Here is a 16,107-nt window from a genome sequence, read left to right as displayed (position 1 = left end):
CTGCCCTCTGTCGGTGTGGGTGCAGTTCCCCTCCGGGCCTGCAGGGGGAGCTGCTCGCCGGCGGTCTGCACAGAGCAGGCAACAACGTCCGGCTTCCGTATTTCCGGAGACAGTCCCCAGAGTCAAGAGGGAAGAAGAGCTAAAGCACCTGAAAATGGTGAGTAAACGATATTTATATTCATCCACATGCGGGCGGCTGAAGCCTCCGGGAACATGTCGGGTAGCGGAGCGGGGTTTCCGGCGCTCTGGGCGGCAGATGGAGCTGGATGTCGGGCCGCTCCGGTGCCGGTGCGCCGCTCCGCTTCCAGCGTGGCGGTTCATGGCTGATGAAACCTCAGCTGACCTGCTGGACAAACTTCCAGCAGCGATAATAAAAAGCGCCTTTATGTGACTGTGTGGACACGCTGGAGCTCTTCACGGGGCTCATGGCGGGAGTCTGGTGATTTCATGTCGAGTTTAACGCTGTTGGTTTTCCTCTCAGGGGTTCGTCAAAGTGGTGAAGAACAAGGCCTACTTCAAGAGATACGAGGTCAAATTCAGGAGGAGGAGAGGTAACAGCCAACACTCACTGTTAGAACAGCTTCATACTGAGCCGCTGACCTAAACCTGGGCCTGATTAATACAACCCGAACTATAAAATGTTCTATTTCAGTCAGTATTTGTCATTATTCATGTAATAACCAGTTCTTATTAAACTAGACTGAGGTTTCATCCTTTCATTGAGCTACACAGGTCATAATGATGTTAGCAGTGCTCACATGTACTTGAATATGAATGAAGGCAGATTAATGATCTGACTGTGATGCACAATAAATCAATGAAAAGGAAAAGACACAGAGCGTGACTGGTAATAGCTTAACGTATGACCGGATATCATGAGTGTCAGCCCTGAGAAGAGCCTGTGGGATAGAGGCCACGTTTACACGTAGCTGGTATTCACAAAAACGGATCTACGATTTCCAATATCACATCGTTCTCACCAGATCGGTTTCAAAAAGATCTTCATTTACACAAACCTGCTTAAACCCGTGGTTAAGAGCTGCTATGAGCTGCCAGACCTATAGGGGGCAGTGTAACGAGAAGCATGCTACCCAATCTGGAAAAAAGCACAACGACAAAAACTTCCTGTTACTTCAACGATAATGGCGCTGAGGGTGGTTTGTTTGGACGGACATAGAAGTGGAGCTGCTCCTACATGTGGTGTCAGAGACACAACAAGGAAACCACTAGAACACACTGACTTTCTATCACAGCAGCCAGACTGTAAACATGGTCGCACACATGTGACGCTGACGACGCTTTAGTCGCTCACTGTAACGTCAGACTCCGCCTCCTCTTTTCTACATGCATACGTAAAGATGGAGTTTTTCCCAAATCTCCACTTTGCCCGGCGTTTTCAGATCTGATGGTTTTCAGTGACTCGTAGCTTTGTTTACGTGTAAACCAAAGGCCCGTTGAGATATCACCGTTTCTGCTACGTGGGTGTTGTCTGCATAGACTGTTTAAAAGATGGACGTAGCAACCAGCCCTGAAAAATGAAGCCAACCCGGAAGTGTCAAAAACCTGCAATATCACTACGTCCACTAGTTGCTGGCTCCAAAAAGCCCTGGCTCCCATAGACTGGAATTGGAAAAGAAGTGATCACAGATCACGAAATACTGCATTCCTACAGCTCAGGATTTTTTTCTTATTAGTTTTCATGGTCAAATCCAGAGATCAGGTGGCCAATCTGAAAATAAATCAATATTGAATTTTGAAAAAATCGTCAACATTTTGCGGGGCAAGGGGCGTGGCTGGCTTGATTGACAGTCGGCAGCGACAATGCAGACAAAGCGAGCAGAAGGCGGTAAATGTGGGCGGGCAGAAAGGCCCTGCCTCTCAATCCGTCTGACCAATCGCTGCTCCTATGGCTCCGCCCCACTCTGACGATTTTTGCATCACTGGCTCCAAAAATCCAAGATGTCAACCAGGAAGTAGCAAAATCCTGGCTTCATGTTCTCAGTGCAGAAGCCAACGGGTAATGTCACGGTAGCTACGTCCATCTTTTATGCAGTCTATGGTTGTCTGACCGCAAAGGTGCCTGCTGGCCACCAGGGGACGCTTTTGGGTGTAGACAGAGGTGATGAACGGCTGTTGCGTCTGCAGACTAGCATGCCGTGGAATATCTGCTCAGGGGCTCCATTATTAAGACGTGATTATCTGTGTGTGAGTCAGGAAGGGAGCACGCTGGGTGTTTGTTCATACAACCAGATGCTGCATTTTTGTTTGTTTTGGATCTGAATAATGTCGGCCTTTGCACCATGTTGCCCAGGTTTTTTCTGAACTGCACTTTGTATATTCAGCATTACCTAACTCAGTACATCTGAGCAGATCTTACACCATCAATATTGCTTCTATCGTTCACTACATGTTTATTACACAACTTTCCGTTTATATTCATATTTGTTACCTCACTATATATGAATAGATGCAAGTGTTCAGTGTATTTTGTAAGTACATTAATCATGGCTCTAGTTAGAGACACAACAAACTAATTTGTTTATTGCTGCATATGACAGTAAAACCTTTGAAGTCTTTTAATCCAACAGCTTTCACTGGTACAGAGCTCCTGTTTTTTTCTCACCCAGGCCCTTTAAAGCTTCGTGACATTTCATTAACTGCTGGTTTTGATCCTTTTCAGAGGGGAAAACTGACTTCTTTGCACGCAAACGCCTCGTCGTGCAGGACAAGAACAAGTACAACACTCCCAAGTACCGAATGATTGTTCGGCTCTCCAACAGGGACATCTGCTGCCAGGTCGGTGACCGAAAGCGCTCGGTGAAGCTCACATGGTCGCGTGTTTAAAAGGCCCCGACTGACCCTCCTCTGTCTGTTTTGTGCGTTTCAGATCGCCTATGCAAAGATTGAAGGCGACCAGATCGTGTGTGCTGCTTACTCCCACGAGCTGCCCAAATATGGCATCGCTGTCGGCCTCACGAACTACGCCGCGGCCTACTGCACAGGGCTGCTGCTGGCTCGCCGGGTAAACGCTCCACACACATGTCAATGTGTGATAGGTTAACATTGAAAAAGGCGATTTCGTAGGTCAGGATGATCCGATTTCCAAACCAGTGGGAGCAAAACTAACGTACTCTGTGTGGTTTCTTTGTAGCTGCTGCAAAAGTTTGGCATGGACCAGGTGTACGAGGGCCAGGTGGAGGTGACGGGAGACGAGTTCAACGTCGAGAGCGTGGACGGACAACCGGGCGCCTTCACCTGCTACCTGGATGCAGGTCTGACCAGAACCACTACAGGGAACAAGGTGTTTGGAGCGCTGAAGGGGGCAGTCGACGGAGGACTAGCTATTCCACACAGGTCGGTAGGAGAGTGAGGTTATTTAGAAACTTCATCAAAGAAAGAAATCTTCAAATCAAAGTCTTAATTGAATTCCTGATCAGTGAATTTTACAGTTTTCATTTTAAATGGAATAACAGCCGACGTGATGTTTGTGCAGCAGGTCATTGACCCGTGTTTGCTGGTTCCTCTCTGCTTCTTGATGATGATACGAAGCACGCTGAGCAAAATGTAGTTGGTCCTTCATTTGCATTAGCTGATGTTCACTGTCCTTTTCAAGACGGGGCTGAGAGAAGCGAGACGAACCGAAACAAACGCCCGTCGTTGTGTAACGGTGTGGGTGTCTAACAGCACTGAAAGAACCCGACTGCAGGAAGTCTGATGCGTTGGGAGCTGCTGTATTGTCTGACTCATCATCTCTCTCGTTTCTAGTCTAAAACGTTTCCCCGGTTACGACCCAGAGAGTAAAGAGTTCAACGCGGAGGTGCATCGGAAGCACATCATGGGCATGAACGTGGCCGACTACATGTCCTACCTGATGGAGGAGGACGAGGAGGCCTACAAGAAACAGTTCTCGCGCTTCATCAAGAACGGCGTCACGCCAGACACGGTAAGATAACGGCTGAAAAACAGACGATGTAACTGGAGGACGCCTTCAGACAGCTGACTGTGGGTTCATGTACAGACCTCCTGTTAAGTTCAGCAATAAAAAAAATCGATAACGTGGCCGACATGGATGACGGTGTTGTCCAGAGGTCTTACTTTGAAAGAGTCAGAGCAGTAGAGCTAGACAGGGAAGGGGGGAGAAGAACAGGGAGAGACCTGCAGCAAAGGGTCGTGAGTCGAACCCACGACCGCTGCATCAGGGAACTATAGACCCTGTTCATTGGTCACCTGCTCAGCCAGGTGAGCTATAAGGACACCCTGAAACCAGCATGTTTAACAGGATGTTTCCTTCATTAAGGATTTCTTTGTGCGCCCGTTTTTACCAGCTCCAGAGTGACATAACCGGTGTCGAAATGCTAAACATTGAAAATAAAAATAGCAGTTTAAATTTAAAAACGCACAGACTCCTGCTAAATGAGGAAACACGGACTGGTTGCTTTCCTGTCCATGGACCAGTCAGGCTGTTGTGCTTTGTCAGCCTCCAGAAGCTGATTCTGAGCCTCGGGTCGGTGTCATTGTTACACCGTTAGTCCACCAGAGAGCGCTAACATGTTTATTTGGAAACTGTAAAAGGTTCTGCTCATTGCACAGCTCCTGCAGTTGTTTGATAACTAGATGTTAATATCTAATATATTAGTTATCGATCATCAGCGTGTATGATACGGTTACAGCCGTGATGGCCTCAGAACTGTCGTATAAATCCAGCGTCTCGCTGTCATTGCTTTTTCACACAAGCCTCACCAGATGATTTGAAACGATGCTTTAAGTAAAGACTGAAATTCTGGATGTTTGTGATGCAGAACGTCCGGCCCTGGCTGTAAACTTTTAGATCAGTGGTTTTACAGATCGATCCACGTCTTTATGTTCCATCATGTTGTTGAACGCTCGATTAAAGTGACATCTCATTATTTATTCCCAAACCTTTCAACTCTAACCCACTTGGACATAAAAAAAAGACAATTGCTGGTTATGAAATTCTCAAATATTGCACAAAATTCTAAACCTAATCTGATCAAAACATGTGTCAACTACTCGTACCTGGTCTGGTGTGTGTTTGTGAGCAGCCGTGGCCTCTGAAAGCTTTGGTTAAACTGTCATCAGGACAATCAGCTGAGATCTTCCTCTACTAGCAGCACACATCTGACAATGATCCACTAATCTGCTGTCGCTGGTTCCTCTCTGCTTCTCGATGATGATGCAAAGTACGCTGAGCAAAATGTAGTTGGTCCTTCATTTGCATCGGCTGATGTTCACTGTCCTTTTCAAGACGGGGCTGAGAGAAGCGAGACGAGCCGTCCCGCAACATCACAGCCACGTGACTCGGTGCTCACGCATGCGTTTCTGTTTTCAGGTAGAAGAAATGTACAAAAAAGCACACGCCAGCATCAGAGCGAACCCCGTCCACGAAAAGAAACCCAAAAAAGACGTCAAGAAGAAGAGGTGGGTTCCTCATTTGCATGTCTTAATTACCTTCATGTTGCGCAACCCTTTAAAACACCCGTCGCATTATCGACAGCCGTGGAAAATAACGGCACTCATTCAGCGCCAAATAACTGTCGGGGTATTGAATAGCTGCCGGGGTAGATCCCAGCGCTGAGCAGACAAACATTTCTCTCCGCCGATGTGCTGAATGTTAATGGAGCTGCTGTTGTGTCTCCTTCCGGGCAGGTGGAATCGCGCCAAGTTATCTCTGGCACAGAGGAAGGATCGCGTCGCCCAGAAAAAGGCCAGCTTCTTACGAGCACAAGAGCAAGAGGCAGGGGACGGTTAGCCGGCCCGCTGCAGCGACACAGCACGCATCACAGACAAATAAATTTATTTCAAACTCACACCGGTGACTGTCGTTTGCTTTAATGGGCGTTGTGTTGTTTTAAATACACACATGACTAATGTTCACTGTGATAATCTTTAATCCACATGATGCGTCAGAGGATGACTTACAGCCGGGATGTGTTTGAAACCAGAAGAAGAAAAAAAAACGATCGGACAAGTTACAGTGAAGTGGTACATCGTGTTGATTGTGCAAAATCATGCTGGTTTCTTCAATAAGTAAACATTTTATACATTTTCAAGACAGCAGCACTGACCACAAGCTCAACATGCTTCACGGGTCCGTCTGCGTTTAAGTGGTTGTTCACTCCAGTCAGTACATACGTTCCAGTAGGTGTCGTGGGAAGTGACCTCTTGTACAGCGTCTACTGTGATCACGAGGTTTAATCAGCATCTCCACCAGAACATTCAGAAAACGTCTCAGATCTCGATGGCACATCCAAAAATCCAAAAACAGTGAGTTCAATACCACAAATGAAGTACAAATATCTAACATTCACAAATCAAATACATTAATTTTTTTTCCCCGTCGTGTCGTCGATGCAGCATTGATGATGTCACCGGGGTTGTGAAGCACGTCGACTCCTGTAGGAAACCTTCAGTGTCCTTCTTGAAGTTAATAATACAGATCAGTGACAGAAAAACCACCACACAGCTTCTCTAAGGTGTTCAATTCCTTCACTCATTAAGTCAAGTTTTTTTTTCTCTAGAACGTGTCACTATTCTGAACTTGTTAAAGGTCGAGTCTGGGAGTTTTTGTTGTCATGAAATCCTCTGAAAAGACCAAAACCAACAATCCTCAGCTACTGTCTGGAGAATGTTTCTATATTTCTGCATGATTAAGGCCTGAAATATGATTAGATTTTCACAGAGGTCCTCTAAAAGTGTTTTACTTTATTTGTAGGAAAATGATCCAGTCTGACATATCTGTGAGTATCCAGAGTATGTCAACATGTTCTCAACTAAATCTCTCCCGTAACAATAACAGTTTCCACTGCGATCTCCTCAAACGAACAACTCGCTTTGGTTTGTAACGTCACATCTCGACTGGATCGGTGTCATCAGAACTTGACCGTTCACAAACACTAACCCTCCTTTAACCCGGCCCGTCAGCTTACAGCTTTCTCTTGAGATTCCCTCCACGTGTCCTGACCTTTACAATTTGCTGATATAATTTAGAATTCAATCTTCTGACAATGAGCCGCACAGATGCAGCAGAACAGGCTATGATAATGCCACCGCCGTGTTTGCCTGAATCTTTTCAAACATCTCATTTGAACCAATAAGTTCTATTTTAATCCAATCGGCATGATTCCAGCAGCCCTCTGGCTTGTCCATGTGGTCTTTTGCAAACTGCAGATGGGCTACAGCCCTCCTGTACCTCCTGTCAATGCTAAAGAGTTGCTTAGAAGAGTCCTCGTTGACCTCACCTGGCTTTCTTTGTGGGGCGACCCCCTCCTACAGACGACAACAATGGTCTTGAATTTCCTCTATTTGTACACAATCCCTCTGTGGATTAGTCGATATGTTTCGTAGCCTTTTCCAGCCTAATGAGCATCAACAGCTCTTTAAACCGACGTCCTTTGTTCCCGACGCGATGCCTTTTCACAAACTTCACTCTTTGATGGATGCCTGTTCTTTTAATAGACCAGAGCACGCTGACCTCCAACGTCTCCGTTCATTGAAAACACCAGACTCTCATTTCACCTTCACATCCTCAGCTAGTCCTATAACTTCACATACTTCTTCTGCTCACACGTATGCGATAGAGGATCATTTTTCACAATAAATAAACGACCAAGTCAAATATTTCTGTCTGATTTGGACTTTTAGGAGTTTTAGTTCAACATTGTCGTCTCTAAGCTGTTGACTACATCAGCTAGAGACGCGTTCCTCCGTCACAAGGAGCATAACTAGTTAATTTTGAGCCGACTCGTGCACCAAATTAGTTTTAATCTCCAACAAATGCACTCCTTTTTTTGGGTAGCCTCTACTGCATTGCAGAGCGGCCGTTTTAGCAAATCTTTTAATCTTTTTTTTTTGCATTAATTGAGGTATTTTTTCTGCATCAGTGTGCTTAGTGCTGCAGACAGTTCGGTAAAATCTAAAAGAACTGATAATGCACGGTTCAGTTTGGTCCTTCCATTGGATTTATTAAAAAGAGCAAAAAATCTGAGATATTGTCCAGCAGAAGTAAACTCCCTGATCATGTTATGGATCCTAACAGCAACCGTAGCAGAATTAGGGAGCCTATCTCGAAATGCTGCGTTTTTATTTCTGCCTAAAACCGGAGCTCGCTCACTCGTCTTTATAGTAACAGAAACAGGATTTAGTGTCTCAGCTCTTCAGACTGGAAACAGTAAAATCTGTCCTCGTAACATTCCCCCGTGGTGAACAATACAATACGATGCCATGTGTTCGCGTGACAAGTGTGATCGATGGCAACATGCAATCATTCAGTTTATATCAGTCTTATCAAAGTACTCAAACAAGTTTTCCAGGCCCCGAACTTTTAAAATTGGGATAGAGGAGGTAGGTCCATCAGCCTGACCATTCATAAGTGTTAGAAGTTGATAAAAAGACTTCATTAAATTTGCTACTTGTAAATCACAGCATCTTTTACACTCAGTTCTACTTGAAGAACTGACTAATACGACTCAACAAGGACTTGTCTCCTTGTCACGAGTCCTTGGTGTGTGAGATCTGTCTCCACAGCAGAGCTTTCAGGTTGTTCAGGATAAGCGAGTGCTCCATGTTCATCTGTCCGGCATTACCTCTGAGAGCCATGCAGGCGTATAACTGCCTCTCCAGTTCCTCTCTCATCCCCGACGGCGCCCCACGCAGGAGATAGTCCTTCAGCGTGCCGCACGCCTTCGCCAGGTTGGGCTGAACCGGCTCCGCCCTGCACCGCTTCTCCGACAAGTCACACGAGGTCTGGCAGTCCACCCCGTACACGCAGTCGGCATCTGACTCGCACTTCAGCGCTCGCATGGTGCGCCGGAACTCGTCCTCGGGAACCACCGCTCGAGTGTTGGTCAGACGGAGCTCGTGGCCGCTGGTGTAACCGAAGTGCGCCGCGGCGAGGTCGCAGATCAGAAAGCTGCCGTAGGTGCCGTGGAAGATGTCCTCCACGAGCTCCAGCAGGCCCATGGAGATCTTGGCTTTGCGGGGCCAGGAGGGGGTGAACCACTGGTCCATGGTGCGCTGCACACCACTGGGCACCCAGGACACAAGGGGCCAGGGCAGGGACAGCCCATACAGGGGCCCGTAGGGGATCCGCTCCGTCATGTACAGGTCTCCGCAGTAGCCGAGGAGGCGAGGAGTGTGTCCCCGGTCTTGGAGCAGCAGGCCCAGCAGCACCTAAAAGAACACAGAAGAAACCGGTCTCACCACAGAGCTGCACACACACATGAAGGTATGAAAACAACGTGTTCGGCGCCACCGGCCGCTTGGTGAGTTCAGATACCTCGTCCATTTGCAGGAGGGCCCACGTGGAGCGAGCTTCTGGCAGTGACACCCGTCCGTCTCTGTTGCCATCGGCGACAGAGAGGATCTGGCTGACGAGGCTGGCGAGGTTGGCCTGCTCTCCAAGCTTGGACTGGTGGACAGAGAGAGACAGAAGGGGGTTTGTTTCAGCCTTCATTTGGTTCTGTGTGAACTTTTCTGCTGAAGCCAGTGTTTCTTTACCTTGAGGTGATTAAAGACCATCTCTCTGAACTTCTCCACTGAGGTTCCTCTGGTGGGCTTGTCGAACACGGGGGCTTCTCTCCGTGGCTCCGGTTCCTCGCCCAGCTCGTAGTGCACAACCTCCCCCAGCTTACAGCGGATGATCCCATCGTGGTCTCCCCAGCTCCCCGTGTACACCTGGTCAGCACCGCAACAAACAAATGAGCAGTTATGATTGGAATAATTTACTGTTTCAGTCCAGTTGCCTGGGCTGCAGGTGGATCGGTGGTTAGCACCGTCGCCTCACAGCTAGAAGGTCATCGGTTCGTAACCTTGAGCTGGGATAGGCTCCAGCCCCCCACTAGTGAGGATTGAGTGGTGTATAGATAATAGATGGATGGTGGATGGATGGGGTCCAATTGCCTCCTACCTGGTTGTTGGGCAGCGTTGACAGACACCTGCTCATGTAGAGCGTTTCTTTGTCGCACAGACTGCTGCAGGCGGAGCCATCGATGATTCCCCTCCTGTATTTATCACACTTAGAGAAAGAGAAAAATTGTACTTGTTTAGGTCTTAAATGGAGAACACAATAAGTTCTGTTGAATCAGAGGCCATGCTCTGGTCGCTGCACGGAAATCGATTCGTAACACGAAGGTGTATTGTGCAATTTTCTAACCACAATGACTTTCACATCACTCACAATGGCGTTCTTGCACTCGTGTCCTCTGCACAGCTCGGTGTAGGCGGAGTATTGCACATAGAGCACCCAGCTCCCCACCAGCACCGTCAGCCATGTCAGGAACAGGTACTTCACCCGCACAAAGGAGATCCGAGCCTGCGGACGGAGAGCAGAAACAAAAAGATGCATCCAGCTCAAGAAAATCTGATGAGGAGCAGAATAAAATAATCATTTCTCTGCACCCACATTCCGACATACTGCCTGTATTAACGTGTTGTGCAGGCACAGAGCCCTGCGTTGATCCCAGGAAGACAATCAACCCTGATCACATAATGGGTTACCATGGTGACAGCATTGGGTTTTCCCATAACAAGGTGCCGGCTGTCTGGTTTGTCACTATCTGCAACAACAGCTCATTAGGCTGGAAACATGGTTTTGGAGGTGGAGGTTCAGTTGGTCCAGCGTCACATACCGTTTTGGTTATGGCTGATTTAAAAAAAAAAAAAAAATCTAATTAGTGCCTCAGTCACAGGATGCACAGGTCACATGTCTCACAATAGGCATCCCAACAGGCGTCCTGTTGTCTCCGTGTCATTACGCAAGTTAATACAGCCAGTGACTTGTTATCCGGGGTGATAAAACAGAAATGCAGTGAGCGATGAACTCATTCTTTACTGCTGAGAAAAAGACAGCTGGTAAAGGTGGCATTAAAAATAGTGCGACCCACAGAGACGCCTCATTTACTGAACAGGAAGCCTCACCAGACATCTGAGAAAAGGTCAACAACTCTGATGGTTTATTATTTACTGTACTTTGTGATTAACTTTGTATTTTCTCTACAAAGATTAAAATGTGTGTACGCATAAAAATGTTGGCGGCTGTTAAAACTGGAATAAATGTGAAGGTAAATGCTAAATTAATCCCAGTTAGTGATAAAGCACATTTAAAGAAGCAGCCAAAGTCTTTTCCAGTAGAGAAATGTGATCGGTTTTATGAATTAACGACTTTAAATGCTGAGGTTAAGACCCTACAGAGTTATCTATGATGTGAATTTACCTGAATAATTTAAATACTACACATTAAAACAAAGTTAATATAAAATACAGCTGTACGATAACTATAATAAATTTAAAGGCTAAGACCCTGTGGTTGTATTAATAATGGAGATTAACCTCACTACGTTAAATATTAAGGTTAAGACCCTACAGTATTATTCATTTTGGAGATTAATTTGACTGCTTCAGAACTAATGCTACGACTCTACATGAGTATACATGAAAACCCAACAAATCCAAGGATTCCCTGTGAGGGAGCTTTACTTATTTATTTACTTATTATTAAGTTGATTGATCAGTGGTGCTTATAGAAACTATAACTACTAAATAAAGCTGTTACGTCATTTCAAAGACAGATGAGTTATCGACCTCTCAGTGTTTTATCTTTAGCATTTTATATGATAATTAATTTTGCTCGCTCATTAACTGGCCTCTCGTCATTTGGCCCTTGTGGGTAGAGATAAGATAATATAAACCATACCAGCAGCTAGATGTAGATGAAGCATCATAAGAAAGCAAGACAGGAAGTACAAAGGTAGAACAGAGGTCATGATAAAGACTATGCACACCTATCACGTGTATGGTCCGGTGGATGATTGTACCCATGTTATACTGGGTGAGTTCTAACGAGTAGCAGCGCTGCATTATGTTCCTGCACTGGACGAGCTGTGAAGAGCGTTTCTGGCCTACAGTTCTGTTCGCAGCTCTGTGACGCCACCGTTATGAACAGCGGTGCTTGGAGATGACATCCGCATGTTAACAATGACAAAAATGTTAACGTTCAGGTATAACGCTCATCATGTTTCTAATCTCAGCTCAGCCTGAAAACATTAGCACCAAACGCAATGTAGAGCTGAGGCTCACTGGTGCTGCTGCGTATAAAACAAACTACTGAAGTTAACCTAACTATGATGATCCATCCATCATCTCTACACCTTAATCCTCACTAGGGTGGTGGGGGGCTGGAGTCTATCCCAGCTGACTCAGGGTGAAGGCAGGTTCACCTGGACAGGTAACCAGTCTATCACAGGGCTACACTTAGAGACAGACAACCAAGCACACTCACATTCACACCTACGGACAATTTAGAATCACCAATTAACCTCAGCATGTTTCTGGACTGTGGGAGGAAGCCGGAGAACCCGGAGAGAACCCACGCTGCACGGGGAGAACATGGAGACTCCACGCAGAAATGTTGATGATGATAATAAAAATAATCTTTATCTCTAGAGCATTTTTCAAAGTCCAAGTTCCAAAGTGCTTCCTCATAATACACCACTAGAAGAAATAAAAGACTCCGGTAAAAGTACGTTTTAAGCGACTTAAAAGCCTGGACAACAAACGTCCCTTTTAGTTTTCAGTCCTGCCCCTGAAACAGACAGAACACCTCCGCCCAAAGATCTTCAAGTGGTCAGAAATCCAGCTCAAAGAGAGACCACGAAGGGCCTGAAGAGTAATGATGGCGCTAGATGAAAAGCCAGCAAAGTTATTAGGATTCAGGGGACCACAAATGACTGTGTTCAGATATTTTACTGTCCTGCTTGTGGTGCTACACGAAAAATACGGACATCATCGGAGTCACTGGCAGCAGACGAGGAAGTATTCACATCCATTCCTGAAGTAAAACAACACAAGTATGTCATGGAGTATCTGATGACCATTGTACTCTTTAACACGCTTTATAAAAACATGAGCACCGTCTGCGTTCTTCCATCCACTGGTAGGCTTATTTTACACCAAGAAACTGAGCTGCTCTCGAGAGCAACCGGGGCGTAGAAGTCACGTATATTCATAAATATAGCTGCTAACCTCCACCACAGAGTCTCTGTTATGGGGCCGTGTGAGCGAACCGTCTCATCTGACTCTCTCATCTCCTAAACGGTCACATTCTGTTGGACTTATTTTCCTGCAAAGTCACGTTTACATAAAAATCCCTCATGAGATGTCTGTTGTGTCTGTCTTGTGACTTCGACGCCGGCAGAGCTTCCGAAAAGAAAAAACAATCTCAGCAAAGCTTTCTTCAACAGTTCACTTGATCTTCTTTATGAATTAGGGTTGCTAATTCAGATTTTTTACTATTATTACATTTAGCACATTAAACGCTGTCTACTTATTGTGTTCTGCCACAAGTTCTCTGTTAGATGTAAAGTCCTGCCCTGAAAATCACACTTGTGCAGCAGTATTATCATTAAAATGTATGTAAAAATGTACAGTAAAAGTATTCAAAGCAGAAAAATGTCCTCTGTAACTGTTTAATTACTGCATATCATCATATCTTATAATTAGAATATCATCACTCTTGCATTAATGTAAAAACAGGATTTTACTCTTGGCAGAGGTCGTTCTGAACTATTTGCTAACTTATGATTATTTCTATTGAGGATTATTCTGGTGAGTATTTTCTCCATTTCTCTATTAAGTCTGTAAAAAAAAAAAATCTGAAAATAGCAAGAAATGCCACCTCGAGTGCTCGAAACAATTTAAAAAATGATCGCCAGTTTTCTGTTGTTTCAGCTGTACTCGCATAAACTCTCGTTTAAAGTTTAATGATCATAAAACAGCCAATTTCATAAGCTCTCAGTATGTAAATCTTACTTTTCAAGATAACTAGTGACTAAGAGAGAAATGAAGCGAAGAAAAATAAAGAATATTTCTATCTAAGATGTGGGGGAGTGGAAGCAGAAAGTAGCAGGAAAAGAGCAGACACCAGTACCATTAAATGTGTTTTTAGTGCAGTATAGTTCAGTACTTTAGACCAGTGGTCATGAGGATTCATCCACTGACGGACATGAACATCTCAACCAAGTTTAATGTCAAACCATTCAGTAGTTGTCACATATTTTACAGGAAAACAAAAATATCTGCTTCACAACTGATTCTGAGCAACAGCTGAAATTCTTCCAGTTATGTTAACAGGTTTTTATTCTTTACTGGATTGATGCTGATTGACAAACCATGTGAGCCGTCCATATAGCGGGTAAATCATTAAATACAACCCAGACAAAAAAAAAAAGAAAAAAGATAACTGTTGGAAGACACGGCAGAGCAGCAGAAAGAATTTAGGTCAAACTGCGTGCGACAGCCACAAAACTCGACTCTTACCAAAACAAAACTGCGGTTAGTGTTTCTCCGAGGACTGCGGCTGCACTTGGGAGGATAAAGTCATTTTGGTTCTCACTTTGATCACATGGCAGGAACAGCTTATGCTGTGTGTGTTTTGGCAGCGTGCTGCGCCTTTCATTCAGCTTCTGCGCTGTGTCCAAATCCCAACAAAATATGCAGCCAGTGTGGCAGGGACCAAGTCAAAAGCCTTCTTCATCTTTGATGTGCTGTGTGATTACTGTAGTGTGTAAACAGGACACAAGATCCTTCTGTTCGGGGTCCACACACACTGCAGCACAAATTACAGCATCTGATTCACACACAGAGGGTCATATTACTGCCATAAATTCAGATTCTTTATAGACTGAAGGCCTGAAGAAAAGGTAAATACTCTGGAAAAACAGAGATGGGATATAGGAAAACCATCAACGTCCTGCCTCCCGTCCTACCGACAGCAGCAGGTTATTAGCAGCTGCTTCGTGCTGGAGCTGCAGCGAAGTCTCCTCTGCAGAGCTGCTTTGATTTAAACAATGTGTGTCCTGAAGAGATGAACAAACAGATAGTGGGCCTCCAGGGAGGGGACGGGGGGGCAGAGTACACACCACTATCAGATCAGACCGCTTCGGCATGTACGAAGGTGCTGTGCACAGAAAACTCACAGCTATGTGCACACACAGACAACACAAAGAGGTTAAACAGCGGCTGTAACAGGCGAGTGACTCTGAGTCACGTGTGGCATGCTGACTATCTGCTGCTGTGTCTCAACAAACACACATGACGCAGAGTTAAAGAAGTGAAACCCGAGCAGCAAGTCCTTCATTAATCCCTCAGTTCTAGACGGCGTCTTGTCTACCTGGGAACCTAATACGTAGTGACGGTCTTGATTGGAATAATATTAGATGACTGATCCAAAGCAAGATTGTGCAAATGTACAGCGACCTTGGATGTGAATCAAATAGGAAATAAGCTACACAAAATAATAAAAACCTGCTTCGGAATGAGGAAACAGCAGACAGTGTGAGCTGGTTGGTGTTACAGGGAGCTGCTGATGAACGCTGCAGGCAGGAACACGGTCAGACTTGAATGAAAGTGCCTGTAGTGCAAACTGTCGGGTTACCACCTGTCAGCAGTTCGATTCAGCCGCCCAGCAGTAACCCTCATAAAGCAGTCGGTTTGTTTGAGATGAGCTGAGCCTCTCCTGCAACGGGGACGGCGGCGGCAGCGGCAGTGGCAGCAGGGGGCCGAGCCGAAAAACTGCAGTAAAGTCAGACGGTTTCCAGCTGCTTGGAGTCTGTACAGGATGTTAGAGAAACACTCGCATCCGGTCAGATCTGAAGACAATTAAGTCAAGGGTTGTAAATGAGCTGGTGTGGAGCCTTTGACAGTTTTAATTATGACAGTGGAGCCTTTAAACTTTAAATGCTACAGGAGATGTGTAATCTGTGATCAGTTTGTGTGTCCCTCTCCACAAAATGAAACCTGTAATAAACAGTGAATTGTGTAGAAAGAAATACGAGGCAACAGATCCCATTGATCTGTCAGATGTTGAGACTGTCTGGGCTGAAACATCTGCACAAAGAAATCCTCCCTTGCCAAAAGTTTACTTCAAAAATAAAATCCTGTTAATTTATGACAGACAACAGCTGTGATGTGCTGTAGGCCGTTTATGAGGTGTCATCTGAATGCGTTTAGCCTCTCTGATAAACATGTAATCTGCTAACAGAGTAAACCCTCAAAATAAGACAAATAAAATCTAAATCTCTCCCATGCAAGTCA

The 16,107-nt window shown here is 45.4% G+C and overlaps 2 protein-coding genes across 2 annotated transcripts in view; one reads left to right on the top strand and one right to left on the bottom strand.

Moving 5' to 3' along the window:
* Positions 1 to 75: 75 nt before the first annotated feature.
* On the top strand, positions 76 to 5,828 carry rpl5a (ribosomal protein L5a). The gene is made up of 8 exons (XM_008279062.1): positions 76 to 157; positions 482 to 551; positions 2,681 to 2,796; positions 2,888 to 3,022; positions 3,152 to 3,354; positions 3,766 to 3,943; positions 5,351 to 5,439; positions 5,668 to 5,828. Exons 1-8 carry the CDS (start codon positions 155 to 157, stop codon positions 5,768 to 5,770), a joined length of 897 nt encoding a protein of 298 aa, XP_008277284.1. The 5' UTR covers positions 76 to 154; the 3' UTR covers positions 5,771 to 5,828.
* Positions 5,829 to 5,891: 63 nt separating this feature from the next.
* The window catches only part of dipk1aa (divergent protein kinase domain 1Aa), a 16,868-nt gene continuing 6,652 nt past the window's right edge, over positions 5,892 to 16,107 (bottom strand). The window contains exons 2-6 of the mRNA XM_008278830.1: positions 10,196 to 10,330; positions 9,926 to 10,033; positions 9,517 to 9,693; positions 9,296 to 9,427; positions 5,892 to 9,189 (exon numbers count right to left, since the gene is read on the bottom strand). Of these exons, the coding sequence (XP_008277052.1) occupies positions 8,509 to 9,189; positions 9,296 to 9,427; positions 9,517 to 9,693; positions 9,926 to 10,033; positions 10,196 to 10,330 (1,233 nt within the window). The 3' untranslated portion in view covers positions 5,892 to 8,508. The remainder of the gene's footprint in view (positions 9,190 to 9,295; positions 9,428 to 9,516; positions 9,694 to 9,925; positions 10,034 to 10,195; positions 10,331 to 16,107) is intronic.

This window comes from Stegastes partitus, unplaced genomic scaffold (genome assembly GCF_000690725.1).
Source record: "Stegastes partitus isolate 25-593 unplaced genomic scaffold, Stegastes_partitus-1.0.2 Scaffold0, whole genome shotgun sequence".
Taxonomy (NCBI): Eukaryota; Metazoa; Chordata; class Actinopteri; family Pomacentridae; genus Stegastes; species Stegastes partitus.
This window is presented reverse-complemented; position numbering and strand designations above follow the sequence as displayed.